Source organism: Lichenostomus cassidix, chromosome 11, assembly GCF_008360975.1.
Source record: "Lichenostomus cassidix isolate B80296 chromosome 11, HeHo_3.0, whole genome shotgun sequence".
Taxonomy (NCBI): domain Eukaryota; kingdom Metazoa; phylum Chordata; class Aves; order Passeriformes; family Meliphagidae; genus Lichenostomus; species Lichenostomus cassidix.
Window position 1 is genome coordinate 13,250,191 of NC_139492.1, and position 20,997 is coordinate 13,271,187.

At 40.7% G+C, this 20,997-nt stretch overlaps 1 protein-coding gene and 1 long non-coding RNA gene across 2 annotated transcripts in view; one reads left to right on the forward strand and one right to left on the reverse strand.

Annotated features, from left to right (window-relative positions):
• Window positions 1–1,793: 1,793 nt before the first annotated feature.
• Window positions 1,794–20,997, reverse strand: part of LONP2 (lon peptidase 2, peroxisomal) — a 41,148-nt gene continuing 21,944 nt past the window's right edge. Inside the window, exons 9-15 of the mRNA XM_085071907.1 lie at window positions 18,899–19,049; window positions 18,255–18,381; window positions 17,070–17,203; window positions 10,494–10,636; window positions 6,347–6,554; window positions 5,023–5,213; window positions 1,794–3,296 (exon numbers count right to left, since the gene is read on the reverse strand). Of these exons, the coding sequence (XP_084928033.1) occupies window positions 3,075–3,296; window positions 5,023–5,213; window positions 6,347–6,554; window positions 10,494–10,636; window positions 17,070–17,203; window positions 18,255–18,381; window positions 18,899–19,049 (1,176 nt within the window). The 3' untranslated portion in view covers window positions 1,794–3,074. The remainder of the gene's footprint in view (window positions 3,297–5,022; window positions 5,214–6,346; window positions 6,555–10,493; window positions 10,637–17,069; window positions 17,204–18,254; window positions 18,382–18,898; window positions 19,050–20,997) is intronic.
• On the forward strand, window positions 3,932–6,670 carry LOC146432334 (uncharacterized). Its single transcript, XR_014854557.1, has 2 exons — window positions 3,932–4,169; window positions 4,380–6,670. It is a non-coding gene; the product is annotated as an uncharacterized LOC146432334 (long non-coding RNA).

A 20,997-nucleotide genomic window follows, 5' to 3' on the forward strand; every position in this document is an offset into this window, starting at 1 on the left:
GACCCTGTGTCCCTGTGTGGAACCTCTGAGACTACCCTGAGAGGCCAGGGCTGCGTAGGGCTGGTCACTGCTGCTGCTTGTGTGTGGGAGGGTTCAGCTTGGGTTGTGTCCCCAGAAGTGTCACCCTTGAACCCTCGTGCTGAGCTGCAGGGATTCGATGTAGGCTACGGTGGGCTGAAGGGCAGAGCTGCACTCTGCAAGGAACCTTCAGCAATGGCCTTTGCAATGAGCTTTAGAGGCTGCCTGGTGTCTGGGACAGGATGGTTCATGTTTCACAGAGGACAAGAGCTGTAGCATAACTACTGTATGCTGACTTACTGTAATGTAAACTAGTATTGCTCCATTTGGTGTTAAATAATCTGTATAAAACCTTTGATATCCATCATCAGATGGAATTACGAAATCACCCTTAGGCCCAGATCCTCAAAAGTACTGGAAGCCCAATTCAGTGGATCTAGAGTGTGAGGATCTGGTAAGTCAACTACACTGTTATATATGAAAAAACAAACCATATTAGAAATCTGTACAGTTTACTACCTTATCTAAAATAAATCGTGTATTAAAGCCTGGCATTGTCTTAACATTAGCTATTTATTTTAGAAAGTGCTGTTTTACTTTGCTGTATTGGGAAGTAGTATTCAAATGTGTCTCTAAAAGATGAAATGCAGTAGATCTTGCATTTGTCTGCTAGCACTACCTCTGTGGTTTTTCATTGCCCTTTAAAAAAAAAAGCCTTAAAATGTTTGACAAATGTGGATGTAAATATTTTGGTAATGTTGTGACAGTTCCTGCTACTTCTTGTTTGCAGTAGTGCTTAAAATTAAAGCAGGTGAATGGTTTTGTATTGCTGCCTGTCCTGTTTTATCTAGAATCTTTTCCAAGCTGCTGTGCTGAAAGCAGAAATTGTACTAGCAAGATAGTTACTATCTGTAGCAGTTTATAGTGTAGATAGGGCAAAGGAGCTACCACTGCTTTTTTTTTTTTTCCCCTTGATAAGTTTTACTGAGTTTGGGGTATTTTGGAGCTATGCAAGTTTAATACCAGGTCCATGTAACTGTTCCTAAGCAGATGAGCCCCAGCGTGTTGACACGACTTCAGAAGTTCTGTACTGCTCTTGCTCACTGCTGCACAGGGTTATTCTGCTCAGTGAAAGCGAAACAAATGGCACCAAAGTGCGGCTGTAGTGTCTGGTGTAATAGGTAGTGCTTATGTTTTGTTTAAAAAAACATCTCAACTAAGTAACACAACCTCCTCAGCTCTGTCAGCAGGGACAGGAAAAGCTTGCAGTAAATGCCTGGCGTTATCTTCAGAGTGGCATTAAACCCCTCAGCTTCAGGTGGAGTCCCTGGGGACAGCACTTCAGCATTGGAGTAACGTGTCAGACAGTCATCCTTTAACTTTTCGGGGGGGGGGGGGGCAGCCCTCTGTTTTGCTGTGGTGGCAGTTTTTTTTAATAGCCCTTATTCTCTTAAAAAAAAAAAATTCATTTTGTCCATGTATAAACAGACTGTGGTGGAATTCCGAGCATGTCAGTGCTCTCACATGGCAGAGCAGTACAGGATTGTTACTTGATCTGTTTGGTAAAGGATTTTTCCCTTCTGGTCTGATCAAAAGCAAAGCAGCAGCACAGTTACCAGGCTAGGGTTTTACCCAGGGGGAAGTCTCTGCACTTCTTCACTGCACTTTTCTCATGAGGCAGAACATTTTCTGAGACTGGGAGTGTTGTCCAGTCTTGGAACTTGGCTTGTGAGTGACGAAGAGTAGAGCTCTTAAAGTACTGACACACAGATAGCTTTTATTTTTATCATTTTATTAGATTAAGTCTTTTGTCAAAGTTTTAAAATCTTTTGTAAAAGAGGTGTTGAAATTCCCACTGAATTAATTATTATTAGTGCTGTTATGTTCCAGGTAAATCAGCTCTGTTATCTATGGAAATGAAAGCAATGCAAACTCTTGATTTATAGGCAGCTTCTAGATCAGGCTATTGTCACTGGTACAGTTTGTATTTCATAAGCACTTTGGAGTTTATTTCAGAACCAGTGACTAAGAGAAGGATGTAACAACATCCAGGATTTGCTTGTGGGGCTGACCCTGGAATAAATAATGCCAAAGGCCTGGATCACACACTGAAGTGCAGTTCTCACTGAGCTTCAAGGGGAGATAGGAGACAAAGCTATCAATGGACAGGGAGGTTGCCAGACTCCTTGAACCTTAAATTATTCACAGTGCAAAATGATTCATCATTTATTTGGCATTGTTTAAATGGATTTAGTTTCCATATGCGAGCCTCCAAGCATAGGCACCCCTGAATCAAGTCAGTTTGTAGTGGGTAAGAATGAAGGACATGGACTCTGTCCCTCCAAAACATTACAGGGTTTTTTCATTAAGGCTTCAAGTGTGCTCTATCCCCCTCTGCTGCTCTAGGGACAGCTGTGCAGATGAACTCAGATGTGTTCTCTCCCTTCTTTACAATTCGTGCATTTCAGTTCTGGCATTGCTTCCTGGGTTTGAAAAATGGTGTCTGCAGTGGTGATGCTACAAACTAGAACCAAATGCTGAAAGAACTTACTAACTTCATTTAGATCAGTGTTTCTCTTTAGATTCCTTAAGTGTATCTTTTTAGATTTCAAAAACCTTATTTTCCCCAATACTGCTGCTCCCTAGTACATTATTAGTCATTATTACAACTGATACTTTGTAAATAAGCTTGCACTAAATCAGTTTGCTGTTTGTAACAACCCCACCTATGAGCCTCTCCTGCTGCACGTTATTCCCTCTTTAAGGATGGGAGCAGCTGCTGCTGTGTATAGGTGCCAGACAGGCTAAGGAATTCTTTCTCATGCTTGAATCTATCAGGAAGTGAGATTCAAGATTCTTTGCTGATAAAAAGCAGTAAATGCCTGTAAATGGCAGTTTCAGGTTGGTAACTGCTGCAGCAACACCTTCCTTTTGATGGCACTGACACCCCCATTTGAACAATCCCGTTTAGCTCATAGTTGTACCTGATACTTAAATGTAGCTGAAAGAGATCAAGAACTATGGAATTTGATGAGAGGTAACCTCAGCCTGTCTGCCTAAAGTTTACTATTCAAATGCTCAACCCTTGCCTTAACTGCAAAGCCCCCATCGAAGGCTGCATTCAGCACCTCATCCAGGCACCCGGCCAGCACAAAGGTCAGATCCTGCCGCACGTGCACTGCGATTTCTTCCAGATCTTTCTCATTTCTTTGAGGAATGATAATTCTCTTCAGTCCAGCTCGGTGTGCTGCCAGCACTTTGTCTTTAATTCCTCCAACCTAATAAGGAGAAGAAATACATATATAAAAGCAATGAACTATCTAATAAAGTAATTATTGTAACATCACATCGGGAGTTAAATTTTGATGGAAGGTTCTGCCTCCCTCAGTCATTTAGGAAAGCAATTAAAAATGAAGTCAGAGTTGTGGCTCATTATGTGCTTAATGAAGGAAATGTGTTACTATGCTATGGTATTCATTCTGTAAAAGCTAATAGGGGAAAAATAAATCTAGGAGTGCAGGTACAAGAGAACAGTGGAAAAATCACTGCTTTTCAGAATTTTTTTTAAACAAAAGTGGCCTTCACTCTTTTTGGTATGATGTGCTGAAATCCTACACCTGCATTAGAACAGAAGATTTTTCAGATAAACGCAGTGTTAGATTTAGGGGGAAGAGTCCTAAGGAAGCAATGTCCCGCGATAAATAACTTGAAAAAAAACGCACAGCAAAGCAAACCTGTGCTCCAGGAGTGGATATGCTTTGTGTTACACCAGGCACTGCTCCACAGAGCCTCCTGGTTGATGTGCTAATGAGATGGAAAAAGGGCTTTAAATTAGCTTTTCTTAAAATCACAGCTGTAGCTTCTTCCCCTGAACTCTTCTATTCCTAAAGACCATCTTGCAGCAGAAACTTGTAATTTTACAATGCTTTAGAGAAAGGCCTTGTAGAGCAGCACAAAGGGCAAACCTCAGGCTGCTGTGACACAAGGCAGGAGTGAACTGTGATCCTCACAGTGACCCCACGGGTCTAGACAGTGCTGCACATTCAGCTGCAGGGGCTGCTCCTGGCACACTCGTGGGAATTCAGTGACTGATAACAGCAAGCTTCTAGACAACCTTTGGGAAGGAGGAAAATGTGGTTTAATATTCACAGGTACTTTATGTCTGTACCCCCCTTTAGCAGGAGGCACAGTGTGGTCACTGCCTTGGGACAGTCTGGCTGCAGGGCTGAGCTGCCTTGCACCAGTTACTGCAGGGTGCTCCAGAACCCTGGACAATGGCTTGTCCTGTCAGGCTCACTGTCCCCAGAGAGCCTCCCAAGCCCCTGCTTACCCTGGCCTTGCTGGTTTTGTCTTCTCTGCAGGAAACAAAAGCCTGTCCCTGATTTCCAGCTTCATCCTCCTTCTGTCCATCATTTGGGATCAGACCTAACTCCCCTATCAGCTTCCACCTGTGCCAGGCTCCACTGACACTTTAAACAAAACTGTTTGTTTGAAAACCTTCCTTTGCCTTCATGTTTTGACAAAGCCTTATGGAAACTGCATTTGGCTGAGCTACAGCCAAGGAACAATTTAAGAGACAGAACCATGGATTCAGGAGTACCCTGTGTGCAGTTACTCTGAGAGCTTTAAGACACAACTTTTCAAAGACACCAGAGATAGTTTTGTACAAACAGAGTGAGGAAGCACATTTAGAAATTGCAGTACAGACTTTGGAGCCATCTTGAACTTTATGACTTTGAGATTTCCTTTCTAACTAGATATTTTAATGTATTTGCCCAAAAAGCCATGTCAAGGCTGGCTTTAGCTTGAATGGCAGAGCAGAGGAGTGGGGCAGTCGTGGAGCAGCCTGGCCTCCACTGGCCTCTGCCAACTGCACCAGCAGAGACAGCATTGCTGCTGAGGAATGATCCAGCAAGACTGTTTATCTGAGTGGCTATAAACAGATTTCATATCCAAAATAGGGAGAATTAATACAACTTAGCTCTTTTCTCAAATGATGCTTACTGGAAGAACAAGGCCTCTTAGTGTAATTTCTCCTGTCATGGCTACATCTGAGCACACCAGCCGCCCACTGAAGAGTGAAGCAAGACAGGTTACTATGGTAACACCAGCAGATGGTCCATCTTTTGTGACAGCTCCAGCTGGGAAGTGCAGATGGATGTCAGTGTTGTCAAGGAGATCAAAACTTCCAGAAGCTTAAGGAAAAAAAGAATGGTTTGAATGTTAAAATCTAAACCCATTTTGTTCCTGGTCTGTATTCTAAAAGCCCACCACAAACTAAAAGCCTTGGCACTATTTATTAACAGTAGGCTGAAAAAAGCAACACAACATTGCAGAGGCCCTAGGAAAAAACAACAAAGAGAAACCCCAATGAGTTTTCCTACATCCAGATTCCTAGAAAAAAACCTGTAACACAAGAACCAATAAGCTTGGCATTTGCATGTGTTGGGAAATTCAGAGTAGGGATTAATGTAGAAAGCAAGGAATTTCTACACAGAATTTTTATGTCCCAAACCATCAGTGTCAATTTTCAGACAACACTCTACAGAAACCCACAATTATAATAAAGCGAAACTCTCATTTATGTCCTTTCACCTGTAATGGAGTACATGGAGTTAAACCAGGTTTGACAGGCAAATGTGCACACAGGTAATTCCTGCAGCATTTCATACATTAATTCCATTTTGGTTTTTAACCTATCTGAATTCCCACAAATCGTGACAGACACTGGCAATTATTTGCCTGATCAACAGATGATCAATCTAGAAAGCAGATTTCTGCAAGTCCTGAGAGGTTCAAACAAGAAAGGAGAGTTAAAGAATTCTTGGCCAGAGTCTTATTGCACTGCAGTTCAACAGCTGCCCTATAAACCCAACATTCTCAAAATATTAAAACTACGAAAACCTTTCAATAGAATCTGTAATAGCAAAACTACAGACTTCTGTATCTGCCTCCATGGTGAAAGCACTGCTGGAAAGCTTGAGCACAAAAATGAGTCAGAGGCAGTGTCTGCCACCAGCAAGGAGAAGCACCTTGGCACTGAGGCTGTCCACAGCCTCCCAGGCTATTGCAAGGAGACACAACTCATGTTCTGCCAGGCCGCAACCACCTCGGCTTGGCAAGAACTGGGAAAGAACTCCACTAAGGAGCTCTGGAGCTGATCTCATCTCCACTGTAGCACTAACAGCTGAAACCCTTTCTCTGTTAATGCAACACAACACATTTCCACAGCGAGTATGAGTAACTCCCAGGGTTACTCAGCAGTGCTACAATGTGCTCAACTGCTACACTCCAAGTTGGCGGGATGGAAGTGCTGCCCCTGCCGCACCGTTGGTGAGCTGGTATCTCTTGGCGTTGCTGCGCAGCCAGCTGATGGCCAGGTGAGCTGACTCCTTCATGACGTCCCCCAGCTGCCCTGTCAGGGTGAGCTGGCCCTCCCCATCCATCCTGCTCGCCTCCACAAACATGATCTCCCCTCCCAGGGGGGTCCAGGCCAGGCCTATGGCCACTCCTGGCTGGTTGAGGCGCTCAGACACCTGAGGGAAAACACAGGAAGTGGTTTAGAAAATGTCCATTAAAAAAACATTGCAAAAACAATTTGATAGTTGGCTTGGAAACAACTGCATCCATTAGAACACAAAAATTAAGCCAAGTGTCTGATCTCTTATTTTTTATTTTATTATTTAATGCAGCAGTATTTGTGGATATAAGTAAACACTCATTACACAACAGGAGCTGTATGTGGCAGCTTAGCTTAAGGCCATGGCAAACTGGAAACCTTCCCCGCCCCCAAAGCATCTTAAGAATCTTTCTCTTCAAAGGACTTCAAGTATTCAGTCAATCCTGACTGAATGTTTATGTGACTTTAACCATCTGCTACAGTATGTTTGCCCTGAGTGTTACTCATGTGAAAAAGCCACTTTTGCTCCCCAGTGTTCCCTAAAAGCCTGTTTACAAGTGATGGCACTGCCTGAGCTGTGGCCAGACAAGCCCCCGATGTTGTTCGCTGCAGACATTTACAAACCCTTTTGAAAAGCAGAAACACGACTGTGTTCCCAGGCAGAGGGGACACCTGACAGAGTCCCATTAGCAATTACAAGCAGCCAAGCAAGTGAGCAGCTACACCGGCAGCTAAAGCCAAGGAAGCCACACAGCCCCTTCTCTCTGCTTCTCCTGGGGCTCTCCCTCACCTCTGCATTTGCATGAGCATTGTACCATTTGCTTTCACCAGCATGGTTTAGCTAAGAAGGCTCTTTCTTTTACTACCGTTTCAGAAAATTGTACAGCACAGTATTTTTCACTTTTAAGGTATCAAAATACCTCATCAAGCATTTTCATTTTTGTTAACGTCAGTTTCTATATCCACTCTCTGTGTGTTATTAGTTACAGTAATTTACTCTGTTTTAGTAACTGCTTAGTAACTCGGGTTAGCAAAGTCAGTTCACCTGGTCACACTGAAATCCAACAACACTGGAACATTCCCCTTTACACTGGAGACAATGGTATTTTGGCAAAGCATCATGGTTTCAAACATTTCAGATGTAATAAACAAAATTTACTGTTCACACCCTCTCCCAGCCCAAAGCAGTCATTAACAAGGTTTGTTGGTTTGGGGATTTGTTTCAGTTTTTTTGGACTGGACCCTGGATCAATTCAACAGTTTTACAGACCGAGAGCTCAGGGGCAGAAAACAGCAAATGGGACAACAAACCAAAACCCAAATGGTTCTAAAGACACCACTTAGCACAAGCTCCCTCCTCTATCCTCAGACTAGGTGGGTACTTCCTCCTACTCCCACAAGGCAGTTGAGATCTGATAAGGGAACCTGGATGTGAAGTAGGTGTTGATCACCTCTGGACCGTCGCTCCTTGCATTAACAGGTACCCTCGAGGCCAAGCAACCTCTTCTGCAGTCCTGGAGAGAGACTGAACCACCCCTGCTGCAGCCTCCTCAGCTGAGCCTGCACTGAGCCTGGGCACAGGCACACATGGAAAATGCCCTGGCAGCTCTGACATCTGTCTGCAGAAAAGACCTTTAAAAATCTCTGAACACAAATGCATCACACAAGCCCCCAACACTCAGGAAAACACACAGTGCTGCATTAGACACCCGTGAAGTGTTACAGGGAGCTGCACAAGACTGAATTGCTCCTGGTACCTCTGAATAATTTCTTCTCATCAAAAGTCAGATGAATTTAAATTAGAATAAATCCTTTCTTACACTTTCTAAACAACTTCAATTAAAAATGATCATTCGAATCAGCTGATGACTGGTCATGTCTTCAGAAGATGAAGATGTCATAAAAGTTGACCTGCATAAAAGTCTTGGGGTTTGAAAATTTCTGCAGATGAGACCAAAACTCAGCTGTGATTTAGCTATACCCTGAGCAGATGAACGCATTGCCAGATACATTTTAGCTGCCTGGACAGTGCAAAATTGAAGTCATAACATTCAGCACAGTAATTTATTTTAAAGTATGTCAGGTTATGATCTGCAGTTTTGGAGCTAGTCTGTAAGTCAGTGTACTGGAAAAAAGTCCCTGAATCACAATGGGAAGATAACCAGTCTAGTCACTTGCTGGCCTTTAGTATGTTTGTTTTCTGTCCATAGGTTCTCCCAACCTGACTGTACAAACTTTTTTCTCATCTTCTGATTCATTCCCTGGCAAATCACTGCTGGCAGAGCACATTAACAGTGGCTTCCCTCTGAGGGAGATTTCCCAGAAGTATCACCACAAGACTGATAGTTCTTAGATAAAAATACCTATCTAAACCTGTGCTTTGGACAGATTTTGCTTCTGAAAGATCCCCTGATTTTTTTCCTAATTAGAATTATGCATGAAACAGAGCCATTCTTTTTTGGCATCTGCACTTTCATGTCCAAGAACAGGCAATTTCACTGACCTACAGCTTCTGTCCCTTCAACTTTACTCACGTTATGAGGATATAAATGTATCCTGATGGGCCTTCCTGTGGTGCCAGTAATGTATTGTCACTTGAGCAGAATTAAGGGTTGCAAGAAAGTAACAAAAAGCTAAAAAAACTAAAAAAGCAAACTAAAATCCAAGCCAAAACCATAAATACTTCATTATAAACACACTGGATATGTTAAAAACACTTTCCCCCAAAAGTGTGCTGTGCTGAAACATTTCATTAAATCTTTTGCACTTCAAACTGTCAAGATTATTTCAAAGCCTCACTATGTGATTTATTCCAACATTTGTTCCGTAGAGAGACACATAAGATTATTTATTTGTGAGACATGAATTAATCCAACAAGTAGGAGCTGCATATTCTGTCACATCTTGCTGCTGGGAGAGCTGTGCAGACAATAGCAAAGCAATGCACTGGAAAGGTGAAAGATGAATCTCTGGGTAAGGAATTCCCTGAAGGACAACAGATCAATGAAGTCATGTCATGTTTTCAGTTCCATTTGCTCAGTCTCATCCAGGTACTGACACAGTGGCTGCCTCCATTGTGTCTTTGTTTCAGCTACTAATAAATTGCAAAATGCAGTCCCAGGGTGAAGCTTTAAGGGCAGAAACAGAGAGGAGACACCCTGTGACTACAGACCAGCAACCTGCAGCAGCCAGGCTCAGACACCTGCCAGAGACAGGAGCTGTGCTGCCTGAAAGAATCTTGGAGGGACTTGAGAAAATTCAAAGGAATAACAGGTTAGCTGGGAAAACTCCTTAAAATAGGAGTTATGCTGTTATCTGAGCAATTTACATGGAAAAAAACTATGTGTGTACTGAAAAATATTTACTCATTAATAAATACAGCAATTGGGAGAAAAGAATTGTAAGAGGAAAGTTCTCAGAAACTGAGAACAACTGCAATGTAATTGGTGAAATGAGAATCCCAAACTAACAAACTACTTTAACGGATGGCATTTCCACAGAATGGAGCAAAGTACAGATGGGGGAAAGCAAAAAATCTGAAATATGCCTACTGAGGAACAGAGCTGGAGGTGCCTGACTGATCATAAAACATTTTAATAGCTAAGAGTCACATTAACCTAAAGAATGTCTGAGAACTTCTGGTACAAGCTGAAGTGGTTTTAATACCCAAAAATGCTGACTGGCTTTAAGGAGGTACGTGGGACAGTCCTTAGCACAGCTGCTGCAGAGACAGGATTCCTGGGTTCTACTTTTGGCTTCTTTCCCAAGACCACCAAACATCCCCCAAACAAAAGCAAAGTTGTTTCAAACTGAAGAAACACCACCACATTCTTAAGCACTGCTGCAGGCACCTTTGCTAACAGAAAAGTCAGGGCATTATGTTATTTATGTACCCTAGAGGAAAAAAAAGCTTCTTTAGATGAAAACACACTTGGTGGAGCAAAAAGAAACACAGTGCTGTTATTAACACATTTTAAAGTTGTTAACATTGTATAAACTCAGTCAATAGAAATAAACAGACAGCTACTTAGAGCAGCCAGGAAAGCAGTCATGCAGAAACAAATGAGGATGTTACCTCCATGTCATACATGGGTGGCCCCAGGATATCTTTCAGAGCATGGAAATCAATTAAAATTGGCATTTCAGGTGGTAGAGCCAGGTCAGCTGTGTCACTGATGGATTCTGGCTTAGCATCTTCTGTGATGTGTTCTTTGCAATCTAAGGGAAGAAAATCTGATTTAGGATTTGCAACAGTCTTTCCTAGACAGAGGATTTTTTTTTAAATTGTGACAGAGAAAGATAAAATATGCAAAGAAATGCTCAGAAAGTTCAGGAAAATGAAACCATCTTTCACAAAAATCTTGTCAAATTAAAGATAATGTGGCATGAAATTTAATTATTAAGTCTAAGTATGTTCTAACTGTTCATCAAAGATAAAATTAAATCTAGAGCAGTGACAGAGATGCTACTCATCAGCTTAAGTGCATTTTAAACTAATTCAAATAGCAAAACACATTAGGCTTATTTAAGACTTTGTACTTTTCACCAGATTTGCACCGAAAACCACTATTTCATGGAGAATGGTTTGGGCTGGAACAGCCCTTAAAGCTGATCTTGCTTTGAGGTCTTGCAGGGACACTTTCCACTACCCCAAGCTGCTCCAAGCCCCATCCAACCTGGCCCTGAACACTTCCAGGGATGGGGCAGCCACAGCTGCTCTGGGGAACCTGGCACTGGGAGCAGAGGGACAATGCAAGCAGGGAATCATTCCCCCACAGAACTCCAGGTCAAGAGTGCTTATTAGCACTTTCTCAAGAGCCCTTCGCAATGTTTTAGTGAAACTTACAGCAGAGAAATGAAGAATGCTTGGACAATCCAGCTGCTTCCAGGGCTCTGTGGCAGTGTCAGGGCAGTGCCTCCCTGCCCTCGTGCACACACAGAGAGAAGGTAATTCTTCCCACCCCAAACACCAGCCTAACACACATTCCAAGTCTGTATTACCAAGTCTGTATTACCAAGTCTGTATTACCAAGTCTGTATTACAACTCAAATATGTGTTGCTTACTTTCTTTGAATTCTTTCCAATTTCAGTTTGAAAAGAAATTTTCTGGATTTTCCCTTGCACATTAATGCATGTACAGTAACTGAAGATCTAGGAGTTTAAACAAGTACAGAAAAACCCAAATCATTAATCTATTTACTATTATATGAAGAGGTGATCAGTGGTGCAAAAGTAATTCTCAGAATGGATGAATGAGGATGTCTCCTTTCACGAGATACAAATGATCCTGTTATTAATCCTGATACATAACAGCCTTTTTACAGATAATTTTGGGACAGTGCACTTCTCACTAATGCCTTAACAGAGTATCAAGGAAAACATTCTCCATCACTATTAACATAACAGCAGCAACTCAGCTTTCATTCAGTACTCCAATCTAACAGTTATTATCCAACAGCCACTAATCTTTCCATTGTACAGCTCACTGCTCCATGGCTAAATCCCTTTCCTTTACTGTAAACACTGCCTTAGTCAGATGCCTCCTGTTGTTCCAGCATGTCTCTCTGTTTTTCTTAAACTACTATTTTTGTACGTAATAAATTCAAAGACATAAATACTGGCAAGTCTAGGAAACATAACCCTGCATGCTATTCTTGCAGTTCAGACTGCAATTTCAACACTACTTGATAATTTGATATGCAATTCATATTTCAAAACAAAACTGAGTTTAAAACCAGTTGTTTTTGTTCTATACCAAGATTTTACTGCCGAACAAACACAAATGTAGTTATTGGACTTAACTGTATACAGCTGAAAGACAAACTCCTTACAAACAAATCAGGGAATTTGAGGCCACCTGCCTTCAAAGAATCAGAAATTCTTTCTTTGAGTTTATCTAATCTAATGAGTAGATCCCATTTTATAATCTGTAACAATAACAAGCCCCAGATTTTTTCTAAAAATGTTAACCTAAGTTCTGCCATTATCTAATTTTCTACAAAAGCATACAGTGATGTCCCAAAATGTAATTATAAAGACTAACTTTTTCTTTGAAGGGAAAAAGCCATCTTCACTTATAATCTTTAAACAAGTGCTGACTATGAGGAATGTATAAAGATACAAGTAATTAAGATTTCCACTAACAATGACAAATCCATGTTCCCTGCCCACCCCAGACTAACAGCCATAAGCCACACTACAAACTAAATGACACATTTATCTAAAACAAGACTAGTTAAATTCAAGTTTCCAGAAACAGAACTTCTGGTTAGGACACCAGCTTCATCATCTTACAGTCTGAGATAAGTTGGAAAACTGAACTAAAAGGTCAAAAAGTGCCCTTAACAGAGCTCCAAACCACACCAGAGGAATCACCTGTTGCTCTGCTATTAAATGTCTGCTTACACAAAAGCAGCATGGTATTGAGTTGTTTTAACATTTAAAAATTGTAATACTAAAAATAAACAACAACACATCACCCTCCCCAGGTAACCAAAAATAAAAAACAACCAACCAAAAACGGATTATGTTTGTAAAATTTTCCAAGCCAAATCTGCAGCTACTCAAAGATCACAATGTTCCTCAGGAATCTGCCTTTGCAAGTTCCCAAAATAAAATCAAGTCTTGCATGTAAATACTAGATCTGTAAGAAAATGGACTCCTAAGAAAACATACAGACAATGAAAGATTTAACCTTAGTAGACACTCCATGCCACAAAGATTTAAAAAATTGAGACTCCTACCTTCTTGTACAGATGAAATGGAAATGAGACAATACAACAGCTTAAAACTTTCTCAACATGTAGCAATTTCTCATATCCTCATAAAAGAGATTTAAATTAAGCACAAGCAACAGAAGTCTAAAACCCAACAATTTCTAGCCATACTTACTGACCAAGGTAGAAAAATATAATAGAAGCCTAACATTTTAAAGCAGTTTTTAATATAACACATTCTGATTTGCTGAATTGCTATGAAGAGGTATAAAAAAAGAGCATCAGCCTGAGAGAAAAGGTTTCAAGTTTGTGGGCAATTAAAGGGAAAATAACATGTTCTCTCTTTCTCATCTGACTTAGCAGATGCTTCAGCACCCAACAGACAGACTCAGAATTCTCCTAGCCCCTCCCCTAACAAACCCCCCAAACTGCATTTAAGCAGAAAAGGATGGGATAGCTCTTGCTGACAACAACCCACATTCACAGCCAGCCATAACATCAAACTGCATCCTCAAAGCAACATTCCAGTGTCCAACTTAAAGCTCATGCACCATATATTTCGGAAGTGTTACTTCCACAAGATTTTCTTTAGGAAGGAAACACCTTCCTGAGATCCAAATCCTGTTAACCCTTATTTATATGCTTAAATTGAATGCTAGGTGCATTTCTCCCCACGGGATCAGAACAGTTCTCTTTCCACAAAATAATGACATTCCATCATTTGTGATCTACAATAACAATGTGTACTTGAAGCACTTGAATTTGAGGTGTTCATACACGGATATTTAGATAAATTAACATGGAAAAAATTAACACTTAAAAAATTAATTTGTATCTAAACCCAACTTTTCAGAACATTTATGCCTTTTTGATCTTCAACAGAGAAGTCACTCCAAGCAATATTCAGAAAGGGCCCTCACTGCAGCCTGCAGAGCTGGGAAGCTCTCCAAGGTCAGCAGAGCTGAGCCCAGAGCTGAGTACCTGCAGTCACAGCACCCTGGCACTGATAGATCTCATGTGTCAGTTCACTCTGACCACTTCAGTCAAACTTGCATTTCATTTAAAACCAAGTGTTTCATCCACAAGGAGCAGAACAAACTGCACTGTATTACTGGGTTATAGAAGTATGTCCAAAGCCTTGGTTTCAACATAAATGGAATCCTCATTGAATCATTTTTAGTTATGAAATATTACCTGTCCTAAATTTTCCTTCAGGTCTGAATTAGACAAATTGTTTTTCACTCTGGGTTTCAACTGTTGTATCATGATATGATGCCTTAGTTCACAGTTGTTGCATTGTATTCTCAAGGCAGTTGAACTAAAATATGAAGGAGAGTTTCACACATTTTTGTGACTCCTAGAATTTCTTCTAGTGTCAAAAGACTCAAGGAGCGTCTCATAAATCTTAGCTAGTGTTTCAGTGAAATATCAGATGGCATTACTGTACACAGGGATGACTCCCCAGAGAGCTCTGAAAGATGACTGCATTTGCCTCTGCTGAAGTTCCCTGTGCAAGTTCAACTGACACTCCTGCACTCACCAACCAACCATTCACAAACCAACACTCCTGCACTCACCAACTTCCCCAGAAAGCTCAGGAGCCAAAGGAGCAGGGAAGGCACTCCAAAGCTGCCAGTGTATTTCAGTGGTGCACTTCTGGGAGGTTTAACCCAGCCTGACAGTGAATCTCCAGCTCAGCTAGGGCAGGTAGCCTCCCTCCCCAGAGCTCACTGCCAAACGGTGTCAAAAGCCTGATCTTTACAAAGCCTTGAAAACAGGTGCTCCCCTTGGAATTAATAATCTGATTTAATCAATAGCACAATGAGAATCCTGAGATTCTACCACCTAGTGCCCTTAACTTTTACTACAACCCACCAGCCAGAAGGCACTCAGCTGAATAAACACAACAGGCACATGGTACTATTTGGCTGTGCTCTGAATCAGGTATAAACGATGTTTTAGCAAGCAAGGCAAGCCTGCAGTTTGCCCTCTCCTAGTCACATCTGAAGGCATACCAATGCACTAACTGCAGAGTCTCAGCCACACATCACCAACACACAAATGTGGAAAGTAAAAATGAATTCTAGGTATTTTTATATAGATAAATAACTCAAGAAATAATTTTAAATGAAACTGTTAAGAAACAACAACTTAATTAACTAATTTTCCAGAGTCATTCATTATATGAAATAAAAATTCATCATCATGATTCACAACTGCACAAACGTCCATTAATCAACAGGAGAAAAAAATGTAGGCTACAAATCCCATCATTTGCATCAACTTGGAAGTATTTGGAGATATTGACAAGCTTTGTTTTAAGCACTTAGTTGTATCCAACAGACAGAATGAAAAAAGTATTTTTTGAAAGTCTCCTACTGTCACACACTCCCAGCAAGTGACATAGTCTGCTAAAACACACCAGGGTTTAAGCACATTGTTAGCACAAAATAAAACATGCTCTGCACACTGCACCGTTCTGTACAAGTCTTCATAATAGCAAAGTTGAACGGTAGAGCCACCTGTCCCTCAGACTCCCTTGTATTAATACAGATTTTTCTTATGGACAGTTTTCACTCCAGAAGTACAAAGGCAACCCTTCACAGCTCACTTTTTCTTACTCCAAACTGGGTCAACCAAAAATGCCAGCATTTTGCCCCCTTTTGAAGCACTCAGCCTGCTTTTTTCACTTAGCTTTGGTAAGTGGCAAGTCCAGTACTAATTTTAACAGTGTATAATTTTAACAGTGTAAATACCTAAGTTGCAAGCACAGTGCTAATTTTAACATGGTAAATATCTCTCTCACTGGATTGAGAAGTCTAATACAGTTCCTTTTTGTTACTTGCCTTAATAATAAAGTGTTTCTTCTTACAGTACCACAAGTTTTGCTCTGAACTTACCTCTTGGTTTTTTTTTTTCAGAAGGCTTGAAGAGCAGAATGACCTCTCTTTTTATTCAGCAATTGCATTAGACCTCTGAAACACGTTTTAGACACAGCTACCCTTCAGAGCAAAGAAACACTTGGAAAATATGACTTGTCAAAATTGCTATCAAAAAGGTGCAGTAGCCAAGACACCTGATAGTGCCTGGTGCTGGTGAGCTGGGCCAGCACAGCCCAAAGGCTCTGTGGTTGTGTTCATGAGCAAGTCCAGGGAGCACAGAAGCACCATGAAGTCAGTGCTTGACTTCACAAAGTCCATTAGAGAAGGTAGAGAAGACACTCATAGTATAAAAGGAAAATATTGGTAAATACGTCATAAAACCTCTACCTTTTCATGTAGATGGGATGATTCAAACTACAGGATCCACCACCTTTACTGGTGAAGCAGTTACCTGGGTACTTTTGCTGTTTGAGAGCTTTGTGTTTAGCTTTCTTTCAGTCTGTTGGCTGACTGGGAATGATAAAACACTGTCTATATACATGGGAAACAAGCCCAGACTAACTGAGGCTGGGAAGTAACCAAAGCTCCAAGAAACTTCGAATAAGCATGGCCTTAAAAGGCACATAAAAACAATCCTAATTTCAGAGCTCTTCAAGCAGACAATTTTTTCACTGTACAACAAAATGACCAGATTGAGTTCTGAGCTAGCAGGAGGTACAGCCATGCTTAGTTTTTGATTAAAGAGAAATGAAAGATGTGCATTGAAAAGCCCAGGAAGACATACACAAATAATAACTGTATCCCTAAGATATGAAACAGATGCATTGTACTTCTCAATTACCCTCTTATCAGGCTGAAACTACTCACCTTATGTCCCAAGTCGTAATTCAGCACTACTTAAACTGTACATAATAATAATAACGTCACTTATCTGCCATGCTTTTGAAAACAGAGCCCTTAAAGAAGCACAAAAGACGAGAAGAAGTTGCTAAATTAGCTTCCTAGTGACTCCATCAGAAGTGTCCTTAATAAAACATGCCAAAGACACAGACCTTCTCCTTCCCCCACTTCAGCACGATCTGGCTTTGCTTCTTTGTGCTGCCCTTCTGCCACTTTCACAGCCACTGCCCTGCAAATGGCTCCAAGCTTCCGATCCAGGGCTCTGACCCCTGCCTCCCTCGTGTACCTGTGCAGAGAGAGAGGCTGTGATGGGGCTGTTCTTTGTAAAAGAGAGATCTTCTCAATGGAAACACACTTTTTAACTAAACACACAGCCAAAGAAAATGGGATGGGAAAGGCATTGAAACCTTGGAGTATTTTAATAAATAGGAAAAAAAAAATTGTTTTATCAAAGTAATTGTGGTTGCTGATAAAAGTGTAGACAAAGACAGATTACTGAGTGGGAAGACATGACTAATACCTGGTGCCAAACCTTCATGAAATGCTAAACAATACTCCAATAGCTCTGAGCTCTTCTTGGATGCATAAAAATTAAAAGGAAGAACTATTTTAAAACTTAAAAATATAGCTCACTGGAAGTTGAGGAACTGAGTGCAAAAGAATATTTTCTTTTAGTCTATGAACTAAAAAGAAGCACCAGGCAACAACACTACACAACACAGCCAAAAGACTGTTACTGGTTATAAAATGCTTCAATTCATTGAATCCAAATACACTTTTCCCATTGGAAATGAGCTAGTTTCAAGTTCGAAAGATGTTCTCATCAATGTATCTGCTGTCATGTCCAACAAAAGTCCCAGTTCCAATGAATCAATGCTATTTAAAAACCCCATACTTTAATTTTTTAACCTAATTCCAAATTTTAGACAAATGCGTCCATCAAGTCACAAGGAAAAAACGAAAGGTAATTTCCATTTTTTGTATGAAAATGATAGAAATGTAACTTGGCTCTTTAAAGTAAATGTTGTCTGTTGCCAAGGCCATGGCTTCACACACTGCAGCCACAGCAGCCTCAGGTGTTCCTGTTTATTCCCAGGGCCTTGGCAATTGTGTCAGCACAACTGATTGTGAGCCACACCTGGGCAGCAAGAGCAAGGAAGGAACAAGGAAGAGGAGACAAGAGCCAAGGAAGGAACAATTCCATAAATTACCAACTGTTGAACTGCTGAAGCTATTAAGGACAATACATATTAAGACATATTTGTGCCATCACGTTTTAAACTGTGCTAGTTACCAAAGAAGAAGTTATTTTAACTAAAAGCAATGAACATATTTACCTGGTAATTATGCCCAAAGTGGTAACTTGGGGAATCTGTATTTGCTGTGGAGTCAGACCATGTTGTTCAAGCTGTTTAGGAATCAAGTGTCTATGTGCAATTTCAATTTTTTCTTCTTGTGTGTATCCTTCAAAAAAAAAAAAAAAAGCATGTATTTATTAACAATCTTTTTGCTTAGACACTACAATATAATCCTTTTACAATTCTACCTGATTGAATTTAACAGAAAACCACCCCCAGCTACAATTTAAAAGGCTATAGGTATGATTCTTTGTGGCTATTCATAACTTCATGCAAACAAGAACAGAATTATAGTGTTTCAGAGACCCCTTTCTCCACTGGAATCTTAAAAAGATGCATAGGCCTATAGACAATTAGAATACAAACAAATCAATGAAGGAAAACATCATTATAGAATGTATCAATTTATCATCACAGACATGGAACTGAATTTTCTGGAGTGCAATGCTAAATGTTATGCTCATGACAGATACATCTGCCTTGTCCCTTTTAATGATTCCAGCCATGCACTCCAGATTCCTGGCAGGCTTTCCTTATGGAGCTGCCTTTCATTTCAGCAAAAACACCCCAAACTTGTCTAAAGACCTGCAACAGCCACTGTAATGAAAGCACTGCAGTGTCACCTGGCACTTGGATAACTTCCATTCTGTCCAGCAGAGCAGGTGGGATGGTAGCTGTGGTGTTGGCTGTAGCTATGAAAAGCACTTGGGACAGGTCAAAGGCTACGTTTAGGTAGTGATCGGTGAAACTGTGATTTTGCTCAGGATCCAACACCTTAACAAGAGTGAACACAAAAGTAATGCAATTGCTCAGTAAGAAGTAAATAAAATATGCACATTTTTATTAGATTGCATTTGGATCTGTCAAATCTGACTTTACATTAATAAAATACATTATGGGTATCATTTAATCCTGGCCTTGCTTGGATTACTCTGTGACTACATTTCACACCACACGTACAATTCAAAAAGTCATTTCCCCATGAGTTGTTTCTGCCCTTTTCCAGAGGTGGCTGCAGCATTTCTCCAGCCATCAAGTACCTCCCCCAAGCTGTATCTCCATGACCTTCACACATGGTAGAGTGGCCATTAAAGAATTCAGCAGCCTTGGGAAAGCAGCCTATGTGGTCCCACAGAAAAAGGGGAATTCTCCCAAGGAATCCCCAACTCCAATCTTGATCTGCTGCTGGCAGCTCTTCTTACTATAAGCTTCCTTCTTACTCTCACACCAATCTGTGAGATCTCTCTGTGAGACCATGGAGAAAACACAATCCCAGCCTTATCTGCTGTCACTCCATCGCCTGCCCTGCTCACTCTGCTTTGTCCAGCCCTTCACTACTGACAGAGGAGTATGAGTTCTTCTGATTGCCCACGGCACCCCAGGCAAGCTTTGATCCTTCAGGAGCTCTGGCTTTCCCAACACAATCATTTTTCTTTTTTTTCCCAAAACAACAAAGTTGAACAAGCACTACAGAACAAAAACACACAGTCTGACCAACCTCAAAAATCTACTGAACAAGTAGAACTAGGGCTTAAATAACTGTGTTGTCTTCCTAACGCTTTCAGTACTACTTACATGTGCTAATGCAACACTTACGTATATTTAAGATTAGGTGATAAATATTCAGTATCTATGTGGAAGACAAGGGTACTGAGATGCTGTCTGGTAGATATTCCAACAGTGCCACAAACGGGAAGTTCATTGCATATCGCAATGGCTGCAATTTCACCTGTGAACCACCTTGGCTTCACACCTCCTTAAAGTACTGCCACGCTTTTCCTTCCCAAATGATGAATGATCGCTGCTAAACCAACATGAGTAATTCTCATGTCACAAATAATGGGACCCATGCATCTCCCGAGAAACAGCATACTACTGTCAAAATAACTGATCTGCCTACACCCAAATGAATGCACACAGCTTGAATTATAGCCAAGACCAGTGCTGATAATAAAAAAAAACAAACTGAATTTGAGGACTTCTTAGATAGTTATAAAAGAAACAATTCCAAATTTTCATTGTTCTTGAACTCTCTTTAGACTGTGAAAAGTGAAAAAATCTTTAGAACATTATTATGATCAGAACAAATTGGAAAAATCCTTTTTTTACAGGATGCCAAAAACACAGCAGACTTTCCTAAAAAAAACCCCACACAAAACAAGAATAAATTCTAACTTTATTTTGAGGTACTGCACAGGTTTAAGAGCAATATTTGGAAATATATTGTGACTGTAATAAAATACCAGTTATACATTCCCCTTAATAGTGAAATCCTAAAACATATTGAAGCATATGCTTAAGTTCTGAAACTAGGGCTGGAACTGAGTGAATGCCATTGTGCACTGGCTCTAAGCTATTCAAAAGCTTTCCTTACCCTCTCCAGCAAGCAGCTGCTGTCACTTACTCCCTTCTTTACTAACGAAGGCAAAGGCCTTGAAGTACCCCGACAAGCCAAGCGCACTGATGCATAATTCAATCAGCTAGAGATGTGCCCTACCTCAGCCAGCCCTACAGTTCAGCCCTACAACAGGGAGTCACCACAATAGGCAGGCAATCCAAGCACAGCATCTACAAATGTCTTCAAAGCAAGTTGGTCTATACTAAGTATTAGTCTCCCATTCGAAGTCTACTCTTGTGAATTTTTCAAAAGTGATTTAAGCAGCTAATCCTAATTCAATTTACTCTCCCTTTTTTTTAATACTGGTAACAGTATTTCCACAGA